This window comes from Phodopus roborovskii, unplaced genomic scaffold, assembly GCF_943737965.1.
Source record: "Phodopus roborovskii unplaced genomic scaffold, PHOROB, whole genome shotgun sequence".
In the NCBI taxonomy this organism is placed as follows: Eukaryota; Metazoa; Chordata; class Mammalia; order Rodentia; family Cricetidae; genus Phodopus; species Phodopus roborovskii.
In genome coordinates, this window is record NW_026126448.1 from 17,988,082 (window position 1) to 18,014,525 (window position 26,444).

At 50.7% G+C, this 26,444-nt stretch overlaps 2 protein-coding genes across 2 annotated transcripts in view; both read left to right on the top strand.

The window, feature by feature from the left end:
- Window positions 1-5,680, top strand: part of Spocd1 (SPOC domain containing 1) — a 29,814-nt gene extending 24,134 nt beyond the window's left edge. Inside the window, exons 7-13 of the mRNA XM_051188351.1 lie at window positions 136-261; window positions 2,132-2,243; window positions 2,465-2,615; window positions 2,934-3,069; window positions 3,538-3,627; window positions 4,082-4,268; window positions 5,019-5,680. Of these exons, the coding sequence (XP_051044308.1) occupies window positions 136-261; window positions 2,132-2,243; window positions 2,465-2,615; window positions 2,934-3,069; window positions 3,538-3,627; window positions 4,082-4,268; window positions 5,019-5,680 (1,464 nt within the window). The remainder of the gene's footprint in view (window positions 1-135; window positions 262-2,131; window positions 2,244-2,464; window positions 2,616-2,933; window positions 3,070-3,537; window positions 3,628-4,081; window positions 4,269-5,018) is intronic.
- A 3,371-nt stretch (window positions 5,681-9,051) lies between these two features.
- The window catches only part of Adgrb2 (adhesion G protein-coupled receptor B2), a 61,654-nt gene continuing 44,261 nt past the window's right edge, over window positions 9,052-26,444 (top strand). The window contains exon 1 of the mRNA XM_051188918.1: window positions 9,052-9,169. The gene's annotated coding sequence lies outside the window, so the exon portion shown is untranslated. The remainder of the gene's footprint in view (window positions 9,170-26,444) is intronic.

The window sequence follows — 26,444 nt, forward strand, 5'->3', positions numbered from 1 at the left end:
CTAGTGGGGCTTCAGTGAGTGGAACCTGGGGGTGGGGCTGGGGGAGCTGGGTTTTTAAGTGAGCAGAGTAGCCACCAAGGGAGGGACCCTGGGGCGGGGTGTGCTCGATGGCCTGAGTGTGCCCTGTCTCTGCAGGGCCTGGACACCATTGAGCAACAACAGAAGGAGCTGTATAGACTTCCCACCTCCAAACTGACTCACAAGGGCGAGGTAGAGATCCCACGGGACTCGGACCAGATGCTGACCCTGGAGGACCTGATGGTAAGGGACAACCTGACCTAGGCACAGGTACCCCGTTCCTGTGGGGCCCTGAGCAAGGCCACTGCCTGCTCTACAGGCTCCTGTTCAACTTTTAGCAGGAACTGTGATCTCATCTGTTTGTGTTGAGGCATGAGATCAGGTGGTGGTGATCAGCCTAGGGCTGGTCTCCCTTCTTGCTCAACTCTAGAACATTCACATGAGTGGCACTAAGGCTTTGTCATTTCAGTCACCCCAGCTCTAGCTGTTCTGGCTTCAGGCAGCTTTTCTAGTGGGTTTATTTGCTTGAAGTTGTCACAGGCAGGGAATGACCCCACACCCTGGGCAGTCCAGCCAGAGGGCCTCCCGGCCTTGTCCTTGTACCTGGAGGAGGCCCAATATCTAAGCCTCTCATTGATGGGTCAGCTCCATGCCCTGGTATATCCTGTACCGTCCTGCATTGGGGCGCCTCCATCTTGCCCAGAGCCTGATTAGTATAGTGGCTGTCCTGCCCCTGCTTGGTTAACAGGCATCTTAGTGTCCTGTGGTCAGCAGGACCATCCCCTTGCCCTACATCCACCACTCTCAGAAAGCTGCTCTGGCTTGGTTGGGATCTCCATGGGTCAGTCATCACCTGGTTGTGTGTGTTTCTGATCGGATGGGTGGAAGGCAAGCAAGTCCCTTAGCTTATGTGCATTCCCTCGGTACAGATTTGTTGTACCCCTTCTGGGGGAAATGACAGCGGGTGTGACAAGACAAACTCCAGGCTCCCTGCCTCACCCCGCACCCCAGACTCCATATCCAAGCCAAGAAGAATCAGTGCCTGTGCAGAGAGGAGCCCTCGGGGGGGCACAGCTGCTCCCCAGCCCACTCCAGCCACAACATTCCCTCAAGAGGGTGAATGTCAGCACTGGAGAGGGACTGGAAACATGGCAAACAGCATCAGGAGAAGGGAAGGGAGGGGATGGCAAAGGAGAAGAGCAGTCTTTGCCACATTGAGTACCTGCCATGTGCTCCTTTTACAAGCAGCACCTCATCTGAACACAGCAATTGCTGACACACTCCATGCCTTTCTGCAACCCGAACCATTGACTCAGCTTAGTGTAGTGGGCAGGAGTGTTTTGAGGAGCCCTCCAAACCCTCCGAATGCAGCCTGTATCTGTACTGAAAGGGATTTCTATTATGAGGGGAAAGGTGATTAAAAGGTTTGTTCTTCTGCCGTCTGCTTCTGAGAACTTGACCTAAGGAAAGGTTGTAACAATTTAGGAAAACACTTCATACATGAGGATACCTTCAGGGCTCCCTGCTAGTGACATCAGAGGTGACTGGAAAACGTCTAGCAACAGAGGTGACAGTCTGCCCCATAGTCTGCCCACAGGGTCTAGAGAAGAGGGAAATGTCTCTACTGCAATTAGTGGGCAAAATGAGGGTACAAAGACCATTTGACTGAAGCTATTATAGAAAGGACCCCTGGACTGTCTGCATAGGAAAAAAAAAAAAACTATGATAAAGAGTACCCAGTGTCTCAACTGTTGTCTGAACTTTTTTTTCTTCCATTAACAATTTTTCAGTTTTATTTATTTTTTGTTCAAGATAGAGTTTCTCTGTGTAACAGCCTTAGTTGTCCAGTAATTAGTTCTGTAGACCAGTGGCTTCGAACTCACAAAGATCTACCTGCCTCTGCCTCCCGAGTTGTGGGTGCATCACCACCACCTGGCATAATTTCTCAATCTTTTTGTTTCCCAAGTTTTCTTTACAAATTTCCAGGTTTTGGGATATTGAAAAAGCATATTTAAGAAACTAAACCACATTCTTGAAGCCCTCTTCCCATAGAGGACTCCTGATCTACCCTGCCACATTACTGTCTGTCCTTCTCTGCCCCCGTGCTTTCCAGGAACCCATGGTACCCCGAGAATACAGCCCACAGGCCCTGACATCCCCCCTGGAGGACACCACAGACCAGCACCAGCATCACTTTTGGGACTCAAACTGCCACACATGCAAGGGTGGCAAGGAAGGCAGGAAGGGCGTCAGGAGTAGGGGGCTGGAACCACGTGTGGCCATCAGTCACAACATGGGTGGGTAGCTCAGTTCAAAGGAGGCAGAATGGGCGAGCCTGTGCCCCGGATCACCTTGGAACGAAGCTGGTTCAAGGCTTGGCCATCAGGCTGTGCGCTGGCTTCTGTCTCTGCCTGCTCATTTCAGTCCTTGCTTCTGCTCTTTGTAGATTGGAAATCCTCAACTAAACTGCCAGGCTTCTCCAGAGCCATTGTGAATGAAGAGGAAAATGTCATTCAGAAAGCCCCAAGTCCAGCTCCTATATACTCTCCAGAGATGCTCAAGACTGGGGAGACACCTTCCAAGGAACCACAGGACAGGTATGGGACTGGGAACCTTCAGGGCTCTGTGCTAGGGACAGGTGACAGCAGCATGGGTGAGAGAGGCCACCAGCTGGAGCTATAACATATGCACACTGCAGGAACCTCCTTCCTTTATGACCTTAAGTTTTCCCATATCTGTGAGCCTCTGTTTTTCTATCTGTGAAATGGAACTTCTGCAGCTTCCTGGTTCCCTCCTGCACAAGACCATGCTTGGATCCGTGCTCAGATCTCTGCAGTGAGAATGGGTACTGAAGGGTATGATGGGGACACCCTAGTGAATAACTCTGCCTGGCCCTGCCCTGTCCCTCCTTCTAGGCTCCAGATGCCTGCTGGGTCCAAAAATGTCCCGCCCAGCCCTCTGCCATGGGAGGGCTCACTAGATATGTTCTCCATCAAGCAATTCCGGGCCAAGGCCCAGCTGATCTCGGGAGACAGGTGTCAGCTTGCCCAGGTACTCCACTTCTGCTCCCAAGGACTCCCTCACATACTTCTCAGCCCAGTTGGTAATTCACCCATAGGTTCCACAAATTACCAGCGAGCCTTGCACTAACTACGCGCATGCAAGGGCAGATGACACACTAGCCTGTTTCTGAGACACACTGAGCACAACAGCTCTCTCTTCCTCAAGGCATAAGGCTCTGGGAAAACATCCTAGGGCCTCTCAGCTCACAGGAGGGGTTAGGAATAATGGTTGCATAACTGATGGATAAGCTAAACTTTTAGGTGGGGACTGAGCGAGGGCCCTTGAGACTTTGGCCAGGACAACCTGTAGAACTTTAGGGGCAGTTAGAGCTCTCTGAGGAGTCCCTGAGGGTCGGGAACACTGTCTGCCCTTCTCAGGCTTTGGCCTGAGGTAATGGGAAATGAAACAACCCTAAAAGGCTGGGAAACTGGGTGCTGACCAATTGCCTGCCCCTAGGCCCTGCCGGAAGTCATTCGCTCAGCAGGCTGCCTCCCTCCAAATGACCTCTGGGATCTTCTAGATAGCCTGTGCCCAGCCAGAGCCAAGGTAAACTGCCTGCTCTTTGGGCACTCTCTTCTTGTCTCTCCTTCTCAGCTCCTTTCCTCCCCACCTAGTTCCCAGGCTCACCAGTGACCCTGGTAAGTTCTCCCCTCTTTGACGTCCTAGAACAGTAGTCCTCAACCTGTGGGTCACAACCACCCTCCGCATCTCCCACCCCCACATGAGGTCAAATGACCTTTCAAAGGGTCACATCCTATGTTCTGCGTTATGATTCATAGCATAACTGCAAGAATTGTAGTTATGAAGTAGCAACAAAAATAATTTTACAGTTTGGGGTCACCACAACATGAGGAGCTGTATTAAAGGGTCACAGCATTAGGAAGGTTGGGAACCACTGTCCTTCAGGAAATGGGTTCACAGAGGTCTGTTGAATCTTGAGTGGTCCTTCCTGTAGGGCAAGAGGGTGACGGCTCCTTTGCCCCTTCATTCTGCATCCCAGGACATCTGCGTGGTCAGACTGTGTCCCCATGGGTCTCGGGACATCCAGAACTACCGCCTGCTCTACTCCTACCTCAACAACAGGCAGCGCCACTGTCTAGCGACTGTGCGGAGCATGAAGATGGTCCTGCTGCCCCTGCCCGCCTTCCAGCCGCTGCCAGCCAGACTGCGCCCTCTGGGAGGCCCAGGTGAGAACCAAACATACACTGGAATAGAGGAGCCACATTGGACCCAAGTGTCACAGGGCAGAGGCAGATGCAGACAGATGGCTGAAAAAGCCATCAGCCAGGAGGAATAGGTGTGAATCTGCAGCTGCTTTAGACAGACCTGGCCTCAGGGCAAGGGTCTAGGTGTGGCCTAGGACGGTCTACAAATGGCCTGGGACAGTCTAAGCATGGCCTGGGGAAGCACATCTGGACGAGGACTTTAGGAACTCAAGAGCAGCTGTAAGCCCTTTCTGAGCTGCAGTTCCCAGGATTGGAGGCAGAGGGACATGTCCTCCATCAGGCAGTTCTGGGCAGAAGCCCAGCTTGTCTTGGGACATAGCTGCCAGCTAGTCCAGGTACACCTTCTTTGTCCACAAGGACTCCCTCAATGATACTACCCAGCCCACAGCCCTTGGCCTCTCATTCATTCACTCTATAGTAAATCATTGCCTCACTCTGTGGTAGATACAAGGGCAGATGATACACCGACCCCTGGGATGGTGTAGACTGTTACCATTAAGCATTAAGCCTTGAGGTCAAGCCAACATGCTCTACCCTCTGCCAGATAATCCTGGATCATCTAGGACCAAGCAGGCTCACTTATCTGCTTGTTTTTCTCCAACCTCACAGCCAGGAAGTTCTCATGATCAAACTTCTAGACCCATTGCAGCTTTGGGGAAATCCACGTTGACTTCCTCCAGGTCTTGGGACCCTTCCTTCTTCTCTCCTCAGGTCTTGAAACCAATCACACAAGCCTGTTATTAGCGGTGTTGTTCCCTAAGGATGGGCTTCCAGACACAGCCATGTCCAGCCCTCTGTGGAACAAGGTTCCAAAGACTGTCTCCTTCAACAAAAAAGTGGAGAGAAGATGCTACCAGCCAGAGGACAGGGTGTCAGAGGCCACTCTGAGAGAATCACCTTGCCATGAGGAGGCCCCAAAGCAGAGCTTGGCCAAGGGCAGCCTGACTCCAAGTGTTTGTGCTTGGCAGAGTCTCCCCAGAGGCAGGGGGAGGCAGGAACATGGGTGGGGACGGCAGTTCCCAGAAGCAAGCTACCCCCAACATCCCAATTCAAGTGGATCACTTTTCCCTGGCATTGGCCATGGGCAGCACCTGCATAGGGCTTCCTGTTTCCATCAAGACCTACTCCAGCATCTCAAGGTCTTAGTGACCATGAGTCGCCAGTTCCAGGCCTCGCTGTGGCCCCCAGGTCAGGAGCCCCTCCTCCCATTCTCTGCAGAATCTGCAGTTGCAGATCCCCCTGGACCAGTCCTAGACCCTTCTCTGGGCTCCATAGATGGAGGTGGCTCTGAGTGTCCTTTGCCAGAGAGGCATGACCCTTTGGACCCACCAGAACAGGAGTGCTCGACAGGGGGTAGTGGTGCACACCTTTAATCCCAGTGCTGGGGAGGCAGAGGCAGGCGGATCTCTGTGAGTTTGAGGCCAGCCTGGTCTACAGAGTGAGTGCCAGGACAGGTTCCAAAGCTACAGAGAAACCCTGTCTCGAAAAACAACAACAAAAAAGAACAGGAGTGTTCATCCCCTTACTGATGCTGAAAGAGAGGGAAGACAAGTCAGCTCTCCGCCAGTTTGTATCCGTTCTGTGACCTGTTTGATGTTGGTTTTCGGTTCAATAAAAGTTTAGCAAAATAAGAATTGCATCTGATGGCTATGTAGGAGTGTCTCTAGTCCCATCCAAGTGTGGCTTGAAGTGTCTTGGAATTTCTTTTTCCACAAATGCATGACCTCGGGTCCTGAACCATCATTTTGTTCCCAGGACAAGGGTTTTGCTATGTGGCTTCTGGAGTTATTTTTAAAAGTACTCTGAGTTGGGTGTGGGCATGTATGAATTTAATCCCAGAGTCTGGAGACAAAGGCAGATAGATCTCTTGAGTTTGAGTCCAGATTGTTCCATATACCGAGGTCCAGACTAGCCAGTGTTACACAGTGAAATCCTATATGTAACGGCTAATAAACTTATTTATTTCATTTATTTACCTTTTTTTTTGTTTGTTCACTTGTTTTGTTTTTGGAGACAAGGCTTCTCTGTGTAACCCTGTCTAGGAACTTGCTCTGTAGGCCAGGTTGGTCTTGAACTCAGAGATCCGCCTGACTCTGCCTCCCGAGTGCTAGGATTAAAGACATGTGCCACCACCACTGCTCAGCCCATGATGGCTGTATCTGGAATTAACTAAAATCCAAATGGCTGGGCACACCTTGAGGAGTTTTGGTTTTTTTCTTAATTAAATCCTTTGAAGTGGGAAGGCCCACTTCTAATCTAGGTCTTTTGATGTGGGAAGAGCCACCTTTAAACTGGCCACACCTTCTGCTGGTAGCCTAGATAAAGGACTTGAGGTAGTGAGAGGTCTACCCAGAGGCATTTGTGGCACTGACCACACCCCTGTGGAGGGGGAACCAATCCTGTGAATCTGGTGCCGTGCAGCAGTTACCAACTTCAACATGGAAGAAGGAAGCTCGCTCTCTTGCCTGTTTGTTCTTGCTAGTAGGTGTTATGATAAAGTATGAGGGGAACCTTGGTGGATTCCATGGCAGGCCAGGGTGACCAAGGCATGAAACAAACATGCCAGGCAGTCAGAGCTTAAGTAAGAAGTTTTATGGGGGGTGAGGGGGGAGGAAAGAGAAGAGAGGTAAAGAGACACAGAGACAGAGAGAGGACAGAAGAGAAGAGGAACACAGGAAAAGTCCTGTCTGCCCCAGGGGAACAGCAGGAAAGAGAATGTAAGTGGGTGGGGGTCTTTTTTATAAAGTGGTCCTTTGCACCTGCGTGCAGATTAGTAGTCCTGGAGCCCTGGACTGACCAGGGTAGTCCTGAGTGCATTCTGCCAGATGACTGGGACAGGCCTTGGCCAGCATATAATGCCTGAATCTTTACTGTCTCAAAAAAAAAAAATCTGAATTAGGGAAAGACTCAGTGGTGGGAGAGAAGACAGACTGAGAAATGGACAAAGGGCACAAGGAGGTATAGGTGTTAGGAAAGTGAAATGTGTGGCTTTGTCTTTGTTCATTTAGTTATGGCGTGCAAGCGTTCTTGTGAGTCAGGTAGGTCAGAGCAGAGCTTTGGTGTCTTCCTCTATCACCGTCCACTTTACTGCTTTGAGATAGGGTGAGCCAGAAGCTCACCATTTTGGCTAGGCTGGCTGGTTAGCCAGAGAGCTTTGCAAATTAGCTAGTTGCTACCTGCCTCCCTCTAATCCTGGTGTGAATAGGTTCTTCACCATTTGGACCTTCTCTCCTGCTCCAGGAGTGATTTTAAATTTCTGAAGTCAATAATTTGTCTTTCGGATAAAAGCTGGGGCACCTAATACCAGTGTTCCCTAGGTGTCTGTGACCGTGTACATCTGTGAGGACTTCTCAGTATATGCATTTGATTTCAGGTATGTGTGTGGGTCTCTGTTGAAGGTGATTGCTTTCTGCAGGTTATCAACTTCCAGAGACAGCCAGGGTCTAGGCCTGAGAAGACATTCAAGCCTGGTGAGGTTGTATGTGGCTGCCTTGCCTTGGATATGGAATGAGCTTCTCATAGCAGCTGTGAGTCTGGGGACTGACTTGTGAGCCAGCTGTCCCAGACGGATTCACCCAGCTCTACCTGCTTCCCTGGGAAGCATGTCTCATTCTGGAGAGGAGATGATCAATAAGAGGAATCCCTCTTTCTTTCTACCCCAAGAGCTCTGCGGCTGCCCTACCCCCAGCCGACAGCAGAGGGGGCCCTCTGCCTTGGGATGGAGGTCGAGGCTGGCAGGACCGAGGCTGAGCTGGGGGCGGGTGAGAGAAAGTGGGAGGGGTTGGAAGCGGGGGTGGTGGGCGAGGGTGGGTTGTAAGTGGGAGCATAGAGAAGGTTCTGGATAGATGAACCAGGGAAAAGAACGGGGCTCTTGAGGGAAATCCTGTGGCTCAGAGGGCACGGGAATGCCGCAGCCTCAGCGCTGAATGCAAATTTTGTAAATTACTATGCAAACCTGCACCTTCTCTTGGAGCCTGCAACTTGGGTGGTTTTCCTGCCGCGGCGGGGTTGGGGACACCGCGGCGCACACCTCCACTGGCCGCAGCTTTCTCCTGGGGAGACAGAAGAGGCATTGGAGAAGAGCTAGCCTCTGCCCACCGCCGAGGCCTGCCTATAGAGTTTCAGTTCACCCTTCTCTAGGTTGCGGTGCAAACGCCGCCTTCTGACAACTCGCCCCTGGGAGGCGGGGTATATATATATGGATTCCGCAATCCTGAATCTGTCTCGGGGTGGGGGCTGGACATATGACCCCCATCCACCTTCTGCTCCTAGTTCACAAGCCCATTGCTTATCTCTTGATAGGGGCCAGGAACGCAGCTTGGCATGACGTTGCTAGGGGGTGTGATCGGCGGTTGCTAGGCTCTAGGGTTGTTGCTATGCAACGCCGGGCGGGGCCCCGGTTGCTAGGCCGAGGAGTCGCCGGCTGCCCAAAGGGTTTTAGCAGACACCACCCGCCCCCAACCGAGACCCGCGTCGGCAACTCCAGGCTGGGCGCACTCTCCCGGGCTCCTTCCGGTTCACACCCTCTGTTACTCCGTGATCCTCTGGGCTCCAGAGCGAGGAACCCTGGGTCTTTATACACGTGTCTGCGCCTGCTGGTGCGGGGGGGGGGGTGGAGGGAGAATGTCTCTTTTGAATTTCCATAGCAACTGCTCTTGTGTCACCCTATTGCTCCCAAAGGTTTAAGCAGTTGCGTGTGTAAATTTACATATATCTGCATGTCATTAACATAGAGGCGGAGCCGGAACTTGTTTGGGCAACTATCCCTGGACAGTTCCCCTTGCTTTGCTTTCATCCCGTCCGATGGCCACCTGGACTGCGCATGCGTGAGTGTTTTGCGTCTCGGTGTTCTCGGATTTGAGGTGGGTGGAAGACCTCTCACAGTGGCCATCAGCTCTGGTCCACTCACACCCTTACAGAAACATCCTTAGTGTTGTTCCCTAAGCAACACCGAGACTTGCTGGAACCCAGTTCTGCCTTTTCTGGTTGGTGCCCTTCTCTGTGACTCAGTTTCCTACGCTGTACATAGGTGTACTAATCTCTAAATGACTAGGTTATGTGAGGGTTCATGGGATGCCACTTGGGCACATACTCGTTGATGTTCTGGTGAGCAGTAGGCAGTAGGCAGTATATGGTTGTTCCCTGCCTCCCTCCTTAGAAATCCACTGAAAACCCAGCTAGAGCAAATGAACTTCCTTTGCGGCTCCAGACATGGCAGGAAGAACTTCCATATGTTAGGGTAGATTAGATTCCAGGCATTGGCCAAGCCAGGTTGGTGTACCATGGACCCTGTCCTCCCACTCCACTATTGCTCTCAAGGAGTTCACTGTGTCAGCAACCCGTGTGTACTCCTATCCAGGCACTGGAGTGTAAGGTGGCTGCAGCAGCAGCTGATTGGGCGGCCAGGCGAAGGTGCTTGTGAAGAAAAGAGAGCAGGAACTTTGCTCAGAGAGTTGCATGTCTGAGCTTTCACCAGAGAGGAAGGAGGAGCTCTGGGGCAACTCCCTTGCCCTTCTCCGACTTCAGTTTCCCTACTGAGGACACTTGGGAGTCTCGCCTACAACGGGGGTGGGGGGGTGGGGAGTGTGGGGGTGGGTAGAGAGAGACAGGGGAGGGATGAAGAGCCGTTTGCCGCTGCACCAGCAGTACAGGGAGTGAGTTCCCCACCCTTGGGACTGTGCAAGCAGAACTGTGGCTGGAATGGAACAGAAACTCCTGGAAGCCGCCTCCTTGGAAGGTGGGGAGTTGTTCCCCTTCTGTTTCTGCCCTTCATGTTCTGGTAGAGGCTCTCTTTCTTGCCTTTCTCACAGTGTCCATCTAACTTTAACAGCCTTGACTGCTAGAGCCACAAGGAGGCAGAAGAGGCATTAAAGGGCAAAACCCAGTTCCATTCTGTGCTGGGGATAACTCTCATTAGGCTTAATTAAAGCGAATGGGATTGCTCCTTGTTTGGGATAGAATATGGTTGCTGGTGATGAAGAAAGGCATAGGAGCTTGGCTCTGATTGGTCAGTTGGCTTCTGGGAGGAGGAAGGACTATTTAGGGATGACACTTTGTAGTTGTCATTCTGACTGCTGTATATAGGACTACTCTGCTGGCAGTAGGCCAGCCCTTTCCCTGTAGCCACCTGTGCTCCACAGGTGAGAGTTCCAGGGACAGGCTGAGAGCCTGGCAGTGCCCGGCTGGCCCGCCTGTGTCCCACTCTAGGGGCCAATTAAGCCTCTATCCCTAGCCGCGCCGATTAACAGTTAATAAGGCAGCAAACACCTGCAGCTATGGAGGCGAATTAAGAGCAACAGTCGGCATAATACACAACCCGATAAGTGAGCAATTAACAACCGGAGAAAGATTAATAGAAGCAATTATGTCCTACTTGGAGCTCTGTAAATACGACTGTCAACCGCTGGGGAATTCAGTCCAGTCTCACCTGGCCCCACCCCAGCCATAGCCTCTGCTGGCACTGGAGACACTTGAGTTAGCCTATAGAGCTTGGACACATGGGGCATGCCCAGATATGTACACATAGGCGTTTACATCCAGGCACACAGAGAGATGGCCAATAGGACATAGTTACACAGACACACCCTGACCATAAAGCTCACTATTCACACAGATGGATAGACACATTAAGGTCTTCCAAAAATAAACGCAGACATGCAGAAAAACAGCCAGTGTCACAAAGAGACACTCACATGTCATACAGAGCTAGAACTACACAGATTATGAGACGTATAATGGTCTGTACAGACATAAACACAGCTTCATACACACGGGTCATATTTGGGTACCATGCCTGCCATCTTCTGATGTCTACTTTGCATGGGGGTCATCTTGGTGAGAGCTAAAGCATATGAGAAGTGGAGTGAGGGTAGGAAGGGACATGAAAGGGCAGAATGTACACGAACACATATGCAACAATGATGCACACTTATGGTTCTAAGCATTCACATTGTGTGTGTATGTATGCATGTTATTCGTTTGTAGATATGTTCCAACATGTAAACACGCTTGCACCTCTAAGTTTACATTTATATTGAGCTATATTGGTGTGTCATGATATAAACATGATTATGTACTCATGATATGCTTGGGTCTGATGTGTCTGGGACTCTGTGTATGTGTTTGATTCATTCTTAGTTCTGCATAATACACCACTGTACATAGAGGGGATTTACACGTGACCTGTTTCTGTGTATGGAGGGGGGAGAAGAGGGTGCCTTAAAGAACTCAGGAACTCTGGTGTTCCATGGATCCATGAAGCTAGAGCCCATCTCCAGGAAGTGAGGCTCAGGAGAGTTAGGGTGCCTCATAGGATCTTCCAGACACTCTAAAGAAATGGACCTGAAGCTGGGCGGTGGTGGCGCACCCCTTTAGTCCCAGCATTTGGGAGGCAGAGGCAGGTGGATCTCTATGAGTTTGAGTCCAGCCTAGTCTACAAGAGCTAGTTCCAGACAGGCTCCAAAACCACAGAGAATCCCTGTCTTGGAAAAGAAAGAAAGAAAGAGAGAGAGAGGGAGGGAGGGAGGGAAAGAGAGAGAGAGAGAAAGGGACCTGAAGGTTAAGTTTCTCCTCACCTGAGAGAGGTCCCCATGGAACCCCCTGACTGGGAATCTGGGGCAGAAGGATGGTGTCTTAGGGTGTCCAGTGCTGTGATGACACCTCGTGATGGAAAGCATGTTGGAGAGGAAAGGGTTTATTGGGCTCACACTTCCACATCATAGTCCATCACTGAAAGAAGTCAGGATAGGAACTCAAACCAGGCAGGTACCTGGAGACAGGATCTGATGGAGAGGCATAGAGGGGTGATGCTCACTGTCTTGCTCCCTCTAGCTTGCTCAGCCTGATTTATTACAGAACTAAGGAATGGACTGGGCCCTTGACCCCTCCACCCCAACCATCAATTTAAAAAATGACCTTCAGCTGGATCTTATAGAGAAATTGCTGGATCTTATAGAGAAATTTTCTCAATTGAGGTTCCCTTCTTCCAGATAACTCTAATTTGTGTCAAGTTGACATAAAACTAGCCATCACAGATGGCAACTTTGAGGCCACATAGGTTACAGAGTAAGTTCCAGGCCAAAATTATACAAACAAAACCAATATCCAAGGTTGGGAAGATAGTTCAATTAGTCAAATACTTGCTGTGCCAGTGATGAGGTCAGCCTTCAGAAGCCACATGACACATGCTTGTAATTCCAGTGTGGGAGAGGCAGGGGCAGGAAGATCCCTGGCCTCACTGGCCGGCTAACCTCACATAGTCTGCAAGTTCCATATTCCAGTGAGAGACCCTGCATTGTTTCAAAACAGAGAAACAAAAGCTATAACTAAGTGAATAGTTTCTGAGAAACAAAGTCTCCAGTCTGGGACACATGCTATCATACCCCAAAATCCTACTGTAAAAGGACACAGGTCAACATGTTAACATAGAAAGTCATGTATAGACATATGGAATCTTCTTACAGGAGCACCACAACCTTACCATCATGCATAGGCACACAAAATATCATTCCCATAGGCCTTCACACCATCTGAAGGGAGCCTAAGGCTAGGCCCAAGAGAGAAGAGGGTATCCTTTTACAGGCCCCCCACACCTTCCTGAACCTCAGACTGGCCAGATGGTGGAAGCTGGCAGGTCCCAAGAGGGCTGTTTATCACTGCTAGCTTGCCTCCTGACAGGCAGGTGCACTGAGGCTTGGCTGTGCTGAAGGGGTAGAGTGTAAATAAGGCGGTAACAAGGCCCACCAGCATCTCCTCCAGCATCCCTGCCCCACACCAAGATGGACAGTGAGTTGGCTCAGTGCCACACTTAGGCCTCTGTAGGATCTCTCAGACACAAAAGGGCCCAGGGCAAAGGTGGACACTAACTCCCACAGGGAAGTTCCACCTCCCAAAGCCAGGACCGGCTTGCAGAGATCACAGTGGCCCCCTGCTTCCCTGCTGACCACCATCTAATCAAAGTCAACAGAAAGTGATAGTTGAGGGAAATTGATCTGGGGGCCCCACAAATCTACCCCCAAATACCTGCCTGTCAGTCCTTCCAGCGTGCTCTTTCTTTGACTCAACTTAGTCTCATGTTTTCATTAGTTTGTCTTCTCATTTATTCATCCAATAAAGAGACCATGACATTTAGTGCCCCTGCCTTTCTGGATGCTGGGCATACAGAGAGGGTGAGGAGCAGAGGCTGTCTGGAGTGCAGGGATATCCCAGACCCTGCTTCTTCCTCAGTTTCTTGAAACGAAAGAGGAGATGCTGCTTCCTCAGCTGGAGGGAAAAGCATCAACTCCCAGGGTGATGGGTAATAGCTGACATGCCTTAGTATGCCTCCAGGCACCGTTCTAAGTGCTTTACACGAATTAGCTCAGTACATCCCCACAACAACCGGCAGAGGCAGCTACTATTATTAATCCCATTTGTGGTCACACGGAGGTTAAATAACTTGGCCAAGGTCAAACAGCTTGTCAAAACCACCCCAAGTGTTTAAGACTTTCCAAAGAAGGCAGCTAGCCCTCCAGCCCCTCCCCTGCCCTGAAACTCCAGGGATTTATGTATGCCATGGACACCTCAGTACTCCAGCTTGTTGCCTGGTTCCTGTTCCTGGCAAATAGCCACTCCTTGAGGAGGAGAGATGACCCCACAAGCTCTAGTAATTGGCTTCTGGCTGTTTGAGTAGGGAATTCTGGGGTCCTGGGTTGAGGTGCAGGCTGTAACAGCCTGGAGTCCTGGGTCACACTGCCCTTTGGCTTTGGTCATGGTGACCTATGAATTCTAGCGCTGGCAGAAAAGGGTTAAAGTGGAGTCATCGAAAGTAGGAGACTCGTGGAAGAGATGTCTGTTGGTTCTATAGGTAGGTCGAAAGTGATTGGTTCAGAATGTAACCAAAGAATCAATCACTCTGCAGGAGTGGGTGGAGGGGGTAAAAGTGGCCAGAGTGCCAGCTCTCTCATCTCAGCCCAGACCTTGCAAGTAGTACCCAGGGAAAATACTTCAAGTCCTGATCCATGCCGCAAGCCATGGTGGATCTCTCAAGAATGACTTAATTGCTAATCTTGTCACCTCTGCCACTTCATCCCTTACCCTTTCTGCCCCGGGTTAGGGAGGAATTGGGGTTCCCAGGGTGGATCAGCTGGAGACCCTCTGCCCACGGGCAAAACTCTACATCTATCTTGGCCCTCTACATCTAGGGCTCCAGGATTCCTGACCGGTCTCCAGAGGCTTTTTCCACACAATTACCCAGGCCAGGAATTTCGATCCCTGGTGCCAGCCCGGCCCTTGTTATGCAAATGTAGGCAAATGAGATGCAAACAGAGCAGTCCCAGATTAACAGAGAAATCCCCAGCAGCTGGAGGAGTCACCGCAAAGTCAGCTTGCTCTAGCTTCCCTATTACCCCCCACCCCCCATCAGGCTTCATCCACCTGGATCAGCCAGGGCAACCATCCTTCTATCCATCTCCACTCCACAGCAGTGGCTTTCAACCTTTCAAGTGCTGTGATCCTTTAATGCAGTTCCTCATGTGGTGACCCCCCCCCCGTCATAAAATTATTTTCATACCTGTAATTTTGTTACTGTTATGAATTGTAAGTAAACATCTATGTGTTTAGATGGTCTTAGGCCATCCCTGTGAAAGGGTCACGACCCATAGGTTAAGAACCACTACTTCAAAAGCTGTCTGCTCGGACATAGGAAGGGTCTGGGCAAGAGGGACTGAAAGGCTTCCACCCTTCCAGCCTCTCTCCCACATTTACCAGATCATGCCAGGAGTGCCAGTTAGTGGCGTTTCCAAATTTTGTTTCTTGTGGAGGAGGGAATTCTCTCTCTCTCTCTCTCTCTCTCTCTCTCTCTCTCTCTCTCTCTCACACACACACACACACACACACACACACACACACACACACACACACACGGTAGAAGAATCCTTGCTAACTACACATAAATACACTCATTCAGACCCAATTACACACACAGCCTTGCCCATTTTACTATATAAATCAGCCCAAGTCCCCTGTCCTTCCTTCCCCTGACACTATAAATTAAGCCACAGTCACCCACAGGCTGCAGTGCAGTGGGTCATTAGGCTGAGTCCCCTCTCTGGGACTAGAGGGTGAAAGGTATTCCTGATAGAAGCCTCTAGTGAAGGTGAAGACAGGTAAGCAAGAACCCCCTCCCCTGGGCATGACCCTGGAGAAACAGCCCAATGTGGCAGTGTCTACTGAGCCCTTGGAGGTTCTGACTGGTGTCTGTGCCTGTGGGAACCTGGCCCCTGGCAGGCCCAACCAGTCCAGGCCCAACTTCTAAAAATAAGAGCCGAGGATTGAAGCCTCCGGTTGGTTCTGTGGGAGCCTGTTGCCGTGGCAACCCTTCTCAGAGGCCTCCCTCCTGGCTGGGCTGCCCCGTTTGGCTGCAGGTCTCAATGCCAGTCCCCCTGTGCTGGCCCCTCTGTCAGCCAGTCCTCTGTCCTATCTTCCTTGGTGGGGGGAGCAGGTGTGGGGCGGGGGTGGAGCAGGCGGGAGGACCTTGGGAACTCTGACAGAGCACAATGGCCTGTGTGTGAGACCTAGGCTGGATTTGCTCGTGTGGAGCTGTGACAGTGGTGTGTGTGACTGTGTGATGGCCTCTGTTGGACTTTTCCCTGGATGTATATCAAAGCCTATGCCTGGACTGTCAGAGTCCCTATGGATGACTGTTTTGTCTCTGTGGCTCTGCACCCATGTATAACAGTGTGTGTGTGTGTGCGCGCGCGCGCGTGTGTGTACGCGTGTACACGTGTGCGCACTCACACGCACATGCTGAGGAAGGGAACTGGTGGCCATGGCTTCCTGTGAGTGTCCCTACCCTGCCCCTCACCTTCAGGGGTTGTAGTCTGGAAGGAGAGAAGAGTCAGTTGTACAGCGGTGCCTAGAGTAAGCCAGAGGTTGGCAGGACCTGCGATCGAATACCACATAAACTCGAGTCTTCCCCAATGGAAGCAATAGAGGGGGAGTACCCCGCGTGTACAAACTAAACCTAGGAGTGAATGTGTACATGCTGGGTGCATGTGTCTGTGTGCAAGTGTGTGCTACAGTTCATCAGAGGCCCGGTTCCTCCCCCAGCCCACCTCCCCTCTCCAATCAATCCTGTCAAAGCTGCTGTAATTAGTGTCCCAGAGGCCTTTCCCATTTTCCTCTCAGCCACCACGGCCAGACCGAGTCCACCTCACTCTCACAGTCTCTTGGGGATAGCCAGCTGGTTTAGAGGCCGGTTGGTTGTCACACGCCATCTCTCACATCCCTGTCCCGTCTGCATTCTTTCACCTCCCTGCAAGGCCCATCCACACTTGACTTTCTGTCAAGGCCAAATGCACCTGTTCAGCCTGGCCTTTAGGCCTCCCCACTCTAGATTCTTCTCCCAGCTTCTTGTCACTTGAGCTACTGAGGGCTTCCACAAGTTGTCAGGACACCTCTTGTCTCTGTACCTTTCTTTGCTCAAGACCTTCTTGCCTAGAATACTGAACCTTCCTGTGCTGGTCAAAATTACTCAGTTTGGAACTCAGGGTTGGTGGCACCTGTTCCCAAGGTGGTGACTTGTGGTTCCTGACAGACTGGTTTCCTCTCAGTACACAATGTCTGGGCCCGTCTCCTTGGGGATTGAAACTAGGGCCTTGTGCATTCTATCACCAAGCATCTCCCATCCTTTTTTTTTTTTTTTTTTAATTGAGACACAGTTTTACTAAGTAGTCTTAAAATCCCCCTGTAACCTAGGCAGGGCTTGCATTTTGAATCCTCCAAATTCAGCTTCCTGAGCAGCTGAGATTCTAGGCCCAGTCAAGTGTGTGTGTGTGTGTGTGTGTGTGTGTGTGGGCGCTCGCGCTTGCACAGCCTTACATGTTTGTGTGTACATAGGCCAGAAGTGACATTAGGTGTATTTTTAAATGTCTATCTTATTTTTTTTCTTCTTATTTTATTTTATTTTTCTACCTTCTTTTTTTGAGACAGAGTCTCTCCTGACTTGGCAACATGCCTGACCAGCAAGCTCCAGGCATTCTCTGGTCTCTGCTTCCTTTCTTTTGAGACTACAGGCATGCCCCAGTACTGTACCAAGCTTTTTACAGTACGTTCCTGGGACTCGAACTCAGACCTTCGTGCTTGTACAGCAAGCACTTATGGCCACCATCTCCCTGGCCTGCATGTATTTCTAATTACATTTCTACTGAACACCTGTAGAAGATTTGGAGGAAAGATGAAAGTGTAAGTTGGAACAAAGAAATTGCCCTTAATCCTTTCAGACCGACCGAGTTTATTTCTTAGTGTTTTCGTCCACTGATTACTTATTTTCTATGTGCAACCCGTACCCTCCCCTTTGTGTTGTTTTGTTTCTTGCTTCGTTTCTCCTATACAGCAAGCCTTCCCCACCTCAGGTGGTTAGAGATTCTTCAAACATGACTTTTAATGTTTGCATAATATTCTTCTATATGGATGGATCATAATTTATTTAACCAACCCTCCACCACTAGACATTTTTGTCAGCTATAATTTTTCACAGTTATAAATAACAGCACTGAATTTCCTTGTGCTTAGCTCTCTCTTATTTATTTTTTAAATATCTCTGGTTAATTCTTAGATCCCAAAAAGTAGACTAATGGGGTGAAGAGATCTATAGGTTTTTAAAGCTCTTGATACTAACTGCCCGGTGGCCTTCCAGGGAAGTTGTTCTAAATCCCCTTCATCCACAGAATGTAAGTGCCTGGCTTTCCAGTCTCATCAACACTGCAGCTGTCTTTAAGAAAACAAAACAAAGCAAAGACAAAACCTGTATTAATTTCAGTCGATGGAAACAGGTATTGTACTGTGTTCTGATTTGCATTTCTTTGGCTCCTGGTGAGACAAGCCCTTTGTACTCCTCCCTAGTAGGCAAGCATCATAGGAGCTGTAATTATATCTGTACTCCTGGCCTCAGCCACGCCCTCCTCAGCTCGAGGAACTGGAGCAGGATGGGGGACCATGTTCCTGGATTACCTGGTGGACAGAGATGGTTGAGATTCTGTCATCAATCTGGGCTTCAGCCTAGCTTAGCTATGGGGCTTAAACATGGATGGCTCCCTTCACCTGTGTGGGCCTGGGTTTCCTCACGTGTTGAGCAGGTTTGAATGTGTAGGAATAGGTGTGATCAGCAGCTAGTGTTGCAGGGAATGGCTGCTTGTGTTCGTATTCACAGATCCAGGCCTCCCCAGTAAGGAAGCAAGGTGTAAGAATAGCCAGTTCTTCCCTTCCAGAGGTCAGAAGTTTCTCGAATGCCTCTTGGTTCTGTGGTGGTCAGGAGTGTTGACAAAACGTGCAGGCATGACTTGGAAAGGCTGTGGCAGTAATCAGGCCTCACTTCAAGTTTAGCTGAGACAAAGAGGTCTGTGTCTTTGTGTAAATCCAGGCGCAGCTCTGTTCAAATCAACAAGCTGTGTGTGTGTGTGTGTGTGTGTGTTTCCTATGCTTTTGGCTGGAAGGATTTAATTACTATCTTTGGTGCTCACGGAACAGAGAAGGAGAGTACCTCTCCCTGGGTGGCACAGCATCTCTTCAGGAGTTGGCCCTCTGCCACAGGGAACATCTTGGAGACAAACCTGGGCCGGGGTGCCCTCACCCATTTTGGCTCAAGACATGTTCCAAGACAGACACGCACAATTTCTCTGCACATTACCAGCCTAATGATACTGTCGTTTTGAGTCTGGGAATGAGGAGAAATCGGCTTTTTCTCGGTAATTAACGTGAGTGATGGGTCCTGAGATGGAGCAGTAGCCCCCAAGTGAGAGAACCAAGATCTCAGGAAAGTCATCTGGGTCATCCCCCTGCCTCAAGGAAGGTCTGTGTTCTAGCGGAGCAGCGCCCTCTCCCCGCCCTCCCCACCCCCTTCCTGGTTGTTGGCTATTCCTCCAAGAACCACTAAGCACTAAGATAGACAAGAGTTTCTTCCTTGAGGCTGCCTACCGCTCTTATTGCTGCAGCTCACATTCTGCCACCACCCCAGGGGAATTGGATCCTCATCTGTAGAGATCCTGTGTGTGTGTGGGGGGGGGGTCCACCACACCCACTCAAATTTCTTACATGCACTGGGGATCTGAACTCAGGGCTCCACACTTCCACAGAAGGTGCTTTGCCTACTGAGCCATCTCCCCAGGCCCTGTAGGGATTTTTTTCCTTCTGTATTTACTGATGGCCGAGGTGAAAGGCCTGGGTGGGACTGAGTGGGAGTGGCCCCTGCGTGCTTGTGTTCAGGAATAACCCTGGAGGGGCTGGGGGCAGGAGTGGGCAGAGGGCTGAGAGCTACCCTGGCTTTTCTAAGAGAAACTTGACGATGACATTTTCTCTGGAGTTCTGCCTCAGTGTCCCCGTGGTCCTCAGGAGGACACGCTGAGATTCATCCAGTGTTGTCTTCTTTAATCACTTGCTGTCCTCGATGCTGGGTGAATCAGAGGTAATAATATCAGCTCCACACTTTGCCCCTAAACAGCTCAGCTCCAGGGTCTTGGAGCCAAGTGCACACACCTCAGCTGCACAGTGGTGGGGGTCCGGTGGACCCCGGGGAGAAGGCACGTAGCTAGAGGAAGCTGCACTTGCTGGCAAGGAAGGGCTATTGGCAGACGGCCTGGTATGGGGGGCAGCAAGGGCTTGGAGGGGAGCAGGAGCCTGGCCCCATTTGTACATGGCATCCTTCCTGGAGCACAAGGGAGGTGGGAAGAGAAGGCTGGAAGTCCCCAGGGGTCAGATGGTGGAAATCAGCCATGCAGAGGGCGAAGACTTGAACTTTATTCTGACAGCACCAGGGAGCCATGGGGGATTTAAGCCAAAGAAGAATACAGCTGGGTTTGGTCCCAAAGTGACATGGGTAAGAATCAGTGTGGAGGTGGGGTGGGATGGGCAGGGGGGCAGGGCAATGGCTTAGTGGGTAAAAGTGCTTGCCGTGCAAGCCTGACAACCTGAGTTTGGATTACCAGAACCTATATAAAACCTGATGCCGTAGTCTGCACTTGTAATCCCAGCACTCTAATGGGTAAATGAGAAGTGGAGACAGGAGAATGTCCTGGAAGCTCACTGGTCAGCTAGCCTGGAGGACCCGGCACAGGCTGAGATGTCTGTGAGAGAGACGCCTCAGTGAGGTGGAAGGGTGAGAATCGGCTTTTCAAAGCTGCCCTCTGCCCTCCACATGCCACATGCACACGGTGGCAAGACACACACACACACACTCACACACTCACACTCACACACACAATCTCTCACACACTCTCTCACACTCACACACACACACTCTCTCACACATACTCTCTCACACTCACACACACTCACACTCACACACACTCACATACTCTCTCTCACACACACACATACTCACACACTTTCTCTCACACACAATCTTTCACACACACTCACTCACACACATTCTCACACACACTCACATACTCTCTTACACACACATATACTCACACTCTTTCTCACCCACTCGCGCGCGCGCACACACACACACTCACTCACACACTCATACACACACTCTATCTCACTCACATACTCTCTCTCACACACATATACACACACTCTCTCTCACACACACTCTCTCACACACCTCTCTACACACATGCTCTCTCTCTCACACATACTCACTCACACTCTCACACACATATACTCACACACTTTCTCTCATACACACACACTTTCTCTCTCTCACACACACACTCCAGTGTGTGTAGTAGGGAAGCACAGCTATAGTCTCTAGAGGTTGGAACAGGAGTGATAAGCTGTGGGGATGGTAAGGTGGGAGACTAGACCGTGCTCCATGAATCTGTCTGAAGATGGGCTATGTGATTGCTGGTGATCCAAGATGAGTCTGCACAGCCCCTTCCTCCTCCTTTGAACCCTCAGTGGCTCCCATAGACCTCTAAGAAAATGTCCTGTAACAGTGGTCTCCAGCTGTTCCTCTAGACCTCTGAAGTCTGGCCCCCTCCATCCTGTACTCTGGCCAACTGTGTTCCCCATTAATGTTGAATGTATTTGACTCACTTCAGCATCCAGGCTTCTGCTCACGCTCATTGTTGTCCCCTCCCCCACCCCACCCTCCTGTCCCCCCACCTCCTCCATGAAGCCTGCCCTGTCTGTTCAGTTTCCTCTCTTAGCACAGGCCTGGGTGGACATTGCCAACAGTTGTTTAAGCGCCCCTAAAAGAAGAGCCCAGTCCTTGTTAGAATGGTATGGAAAGTTCCATCCTCCTGGGGTCCTCGGGGCCAGGGTAGGGTGAACAGTCTCATCTGCAGCTCTCTCCCTAGCCATTGGAGCTGTTGTTATTGCTCCAAATTAGGCACCAATTTGCCCGTGTAATTGTTTGCTAATTGGCATGAAATCCTAATGTAATTAGTTGGGCCCCTTATCGGGGAGCCTGGGGAGCCAGAGGCAGTGGGGGGCCGCTACAGCATGGAGGGTCTAAGAGGCTGGGGACATGTTTGAGAGAGGAGTCCCTGAGCTGCCATCAGGGCTGAGGCAAAGAGTGATGGAAATGGCAGAATCTCATAGGCTTTGGGGAGGCCAGCACTTGCTGCCCATCTCACAGATAGGGAAACTGAGGGTAAGGAACCTCCTGGGAAGTAGTGGCAGAGCTGGGTCTGATGTCCAGGTCATTAGTCTACAGCAACCATAGCTGGGTGCAGGATGGTAAGACCCTTGGCTTCCTGGCCTCTGTTTCCAAAGGCAGGGGAAGTGGGCCCACTCCCACTAATGTGCTGGGCACAGAGCTTGGCAGAGATGCTAAGTAGTTAGAGCTGGAGGAACAATTGGGCCCACGAGGTTCAGGGAATTTCTCCCTGGGGTGAGAGAGAAGTTGAGGCCAGGGGCCTGGCTTTTCCTCCTTTCCCTGCCAACTGGTAGATTCCCTGCCTAAACACCAGGCTCCCCACCTCTCCCCATCTCTCTGGAAAGGGTCTTGGAGAAGGAGCTGGGGCAGGGCGGATGCCTCTGGGCCTGGCACTACTGCTGTCCAGCTTTTCTGGAGCTGTGCAGGCAATTGGCTTCCCATTGGTAGGTTAAATTGTTTATCCTGTGAGCATTGACACCATGAGAACTGGCAATGCTACAGAACAGAGCTCCCCAGCTGTCTATGTTGTCCCTGGACAGGTACGAGTGTCCTACAGGACCCATCTGAACACGAGGTCCTGAACACACTCTGGCTGGAAGGTCAAGCTTAGGTATCAACCCCAAATACCAACAGCAGGGGAAGCAGGCTTAGAGGCCACTTGGGGAGTCTGGCCAGACCTCTTAACTCTCACTCCAGGGTTTGACTTGCTGTCAAACTAAAGCAGGGATTCTATGAGATTCTGCTTAAGCTGGTGGGTGGACTGGCTCTGATGACGGGGGGGGGGAGGAGAGCAGCAGGCCCCTTGGAGGCCATCTAGAAAGAGTCTACTGTCAACAACCTGGCTTGCATCTCTCTCCCCTCTCTCTCTGTCTCTCCCTCTCACTCCCCTTTTCTCTCTCTGTCTCTTTCTCAGTCTCTCCCTTTCCCTCTGTCTCTCTCTGTATCTCTCTCTCTATCTCTCTGCCTCTGTCTGTCTCTCTCTCTAAGCACACTGAGTGGCACTGGAAGAGGCTGAGCTGGTCCTGTCATTTATATTGTCCCCACCCGAGCAACCCATCTCCTCATAACTGACTCTTGTGCCTCCGGTCACTCATGTCCCCAAAGTTCTCCTCTGCACCCGTGCCCAGGAGTCCTTTCTCTTTACGTCCTAACCTTCCTATCTCGGCCATTTCCTGGTCACTGTCCCTTGGATGTCCTGAAGATGCCTCCATGCAGCAAGTCCAAAATAGAAAGATGGACTTCCCACAGGCTTTCCCCATCTGAGTAAATGGCTCCTCCCCAGGGCCTTTGCCTGCCTTCCCCGCACTTGGACAGCTCTCCCTCCCTCTCCTCCCTTAGGTGTCGGCTTAGATGTCACCTTCTCAGAACTTTCCCCAGGCACTCCCACCCCTCACCCACATCTTTCTTTTCCTTTGTCCTTATCACACAGGTTCCGTTTGTGAGCCAACTCTACTGCGACAACTTTCCAACCCCCTCTTTTGGTTTTGAGACAGATCTCACTATGTTGCTCTGTGTGGCCTAGAACTTTCTGTGTAGACCAGGCTGGCATGGAACTCCAAGAGATCCATCTATCTCTTTCTTCTAAGCACTGGGATTAAAAGGGGTGCAACCACACCCAGCCCCTACTTGTTTCCTAACAAATTTTCGTTTTCCTTTTTTTTCTTGCGCCTCTGTGTCTGTTCGTGCCTGTGGATCTGTGTGTGTGGAGCCGCCTGAGGCTGACAGTAGGAGTCTTGCTCTGTCACTGTCCCACTCGTCATTAATTGAAGCAAGGTCTCTCAAGTAAACCCAGAGCTCACTGAGGGCTAGTCTGGTTAGCCAGCTTACTCCAGGAGCCTGGCTCTGTCTTCCCTGGTGCTGCAATTACAGGCAGGTTCCCATGCTCACTCAGTATTTACCTGGGTGCTGTGGATCTGAGTTCTAATCCTCACATTTGCAAGTGCTTTGTCTACTGAGCCATCTTGTAAGCAAATTTGACTGTGATCTTGTCCCATCCAAAACCATTTGTAGTTCTCCTTTGCTTTCAAGATAAAAACCCATCTTACAAGGCCCTCCATGTGTTTCCTGCTGAACCTTGCTTCCTATAGACTCCTCCAAATGCATGCGCACAGGCACACGTGTGAACACACACACACACACGTGCGCGTGCGCGCACACACACGTGCACACTCTCACATATTCAGCATTCAGAGCTGAGTGTACTATTTCTGTCATTTGTTTAGTGCTCCTTTATTTCTTTGGCCCTGAATTTTCGTGTCTTTCCTTCATTTAGGCCTTCCTAATGCTATGGCCCTTTGCTATAGTTCATGTTGTGGTGACCCCCCAACCATAAAATTACTTTTGTTGTTATTTCATAACTGTAATTTTGTTACTGTAATGAACCACATATATATATAATTAATATATATATATATATATTTTTTTTTTTTTTTTTGAGACAGAGACTTACTAAAGGGGTCATGATCCACATGTTGAGAATTTTTTAAGCAATGTTTCTAGAGCAGAGAATCTTGGGGCCATCCCTGTGCTGAGCCCTCCTGGAAGCAATGACTCTCTCCCTCCTCTCCAAATGCTGCCCATCTGTCAGGGAAGGAGACTTGAAGCTATTGTTCTCTCTCTAGGGCCCCCCTTCTCGTCCCTGGTCATACTAATGTCCCTTCGGTGGGTCCAGCCAGTTAGCCTGTGTCTAACTGTAGATTGATACCCTATAGAAAAGGTTGGATTTGGGTCTGTCCTTGCTTCCATCCCTTGTCTGGGTCTCCAAGGCACAGGATAGAGCATGACTGAGGGGAGGGGCCATTGAGTGACTCAAGGCTGCCCTGTTTGCTGGGACTTTGAGCCTTGGACCTCTTTTTTGGCGTCAGACCTTGGGACGGGGTGGAATGGGTATCAAATGACTGAAGTGTGTCCATAGAGTGGCCCGAGTGTTCTGGTGTGTGTGTGTGTGTGTGTGTGTGTGTGTGTGTGTGTGTGTGCACTCTTGGGCCGTTTTTCAGCATCACTTGGGAATGCTGTGTGCTCTCTGGGCACATGTACACAGCCCAAGTGGTCCTTCCTGTTGTCTGTGCAATCTCTAGCATAGTCATAGCCAGCATAGATCTCACAGCCCATTGCCTAAAACAGATGAGCTGCCCCCATGCCCTCAGCTAGCAAGGTGGAGAAACGAGTGCCCTGCCCAGGGTCCCTCCCACTAACAGCCAATCCTCTTCCGCTGTTGCCTCCCCAGAGCCCATTGAGTACTCATGGGTCAGTTCCCAGCCCCTGGAGGAGGGGTGTGCCCAGGGCTGACATCCATTCAGTGCCCAGAGAGGGCAGTGATGAGTGTGGTGCTGCCTGTTTCTTGTACTTGTTCCAGTACTTCCATGCACTTCAACCCCCACACACACTCACAACACACACTTACACACTCACACACTTACATACACTCCCACACACACCTACAAACCCACACAGTCACACAACACTCACACACTCACACTTACTCACTCACACACAACACACTCACACACTTACACACCCACATACACTCACACACACTCACACTCATACACCCACGAACCCACACACTCACACAGCCACACAACACACACACTCACATACTCACACACCCACACTCACCTACACACCCACACACCCACACACTCACTCACACTCACATACTCACACACCCACACACTCACTCACACTCACTCACTCACACACTCACACTCATTTACATACTCACACACCTACACACCCACACACCCACACACTCACTCACACTCACATACTCACACACCCACCCACTCACTCACACACTCACATTTACACACCCACACACACTCACACCCATACACACTCACACCCACACACCCACACACTCACTCACACACTCACACTCACACACCCACACACTCACACACTCACACTCACACACCCACACACTCATACACCCACACACTCACTCACACACCCACACACTCACTCACACACTCACACACTCACACTCACACACCCACACACTCATACACCCACACACTCACTCACACACTCACACTCACTTACATACTCACACACTCACACACCCACCCACTCACACATACTCACACACCCACACACTCACACACCCACACACTCACACACCCACACACTCACACGCTCACTGGCACAAACACTTGAAGATATACTCAGTGACACAGAGACCAAACACACTGGATTAGGGACACATTGATGCACACCCATGTTTACAGATATGTGCCAGCATGAACTCAGGACTCTATTAAATAGGAACACATAAAGACACTGACACACTCATATAGACCAAATGCCCAGAATCACCGCTGGCATGCAACAGGCTTTCAGGAACATTGATTTGGCAAGTCACAAACTATCGGTCTCAGTGCACTGACACATTGCCCCACACAAACGCTGACACAGGGTCACGGAGGGGCAAACACAAAGCAAGCTTTCATCCAGACACATACCACATTTGCAGATGCACATCTGTGGATAGACCAGTGGATGGGTACACATGTACACACTGCCTCACCTGGAGCCCATGCTGCCTTTGGAATTCA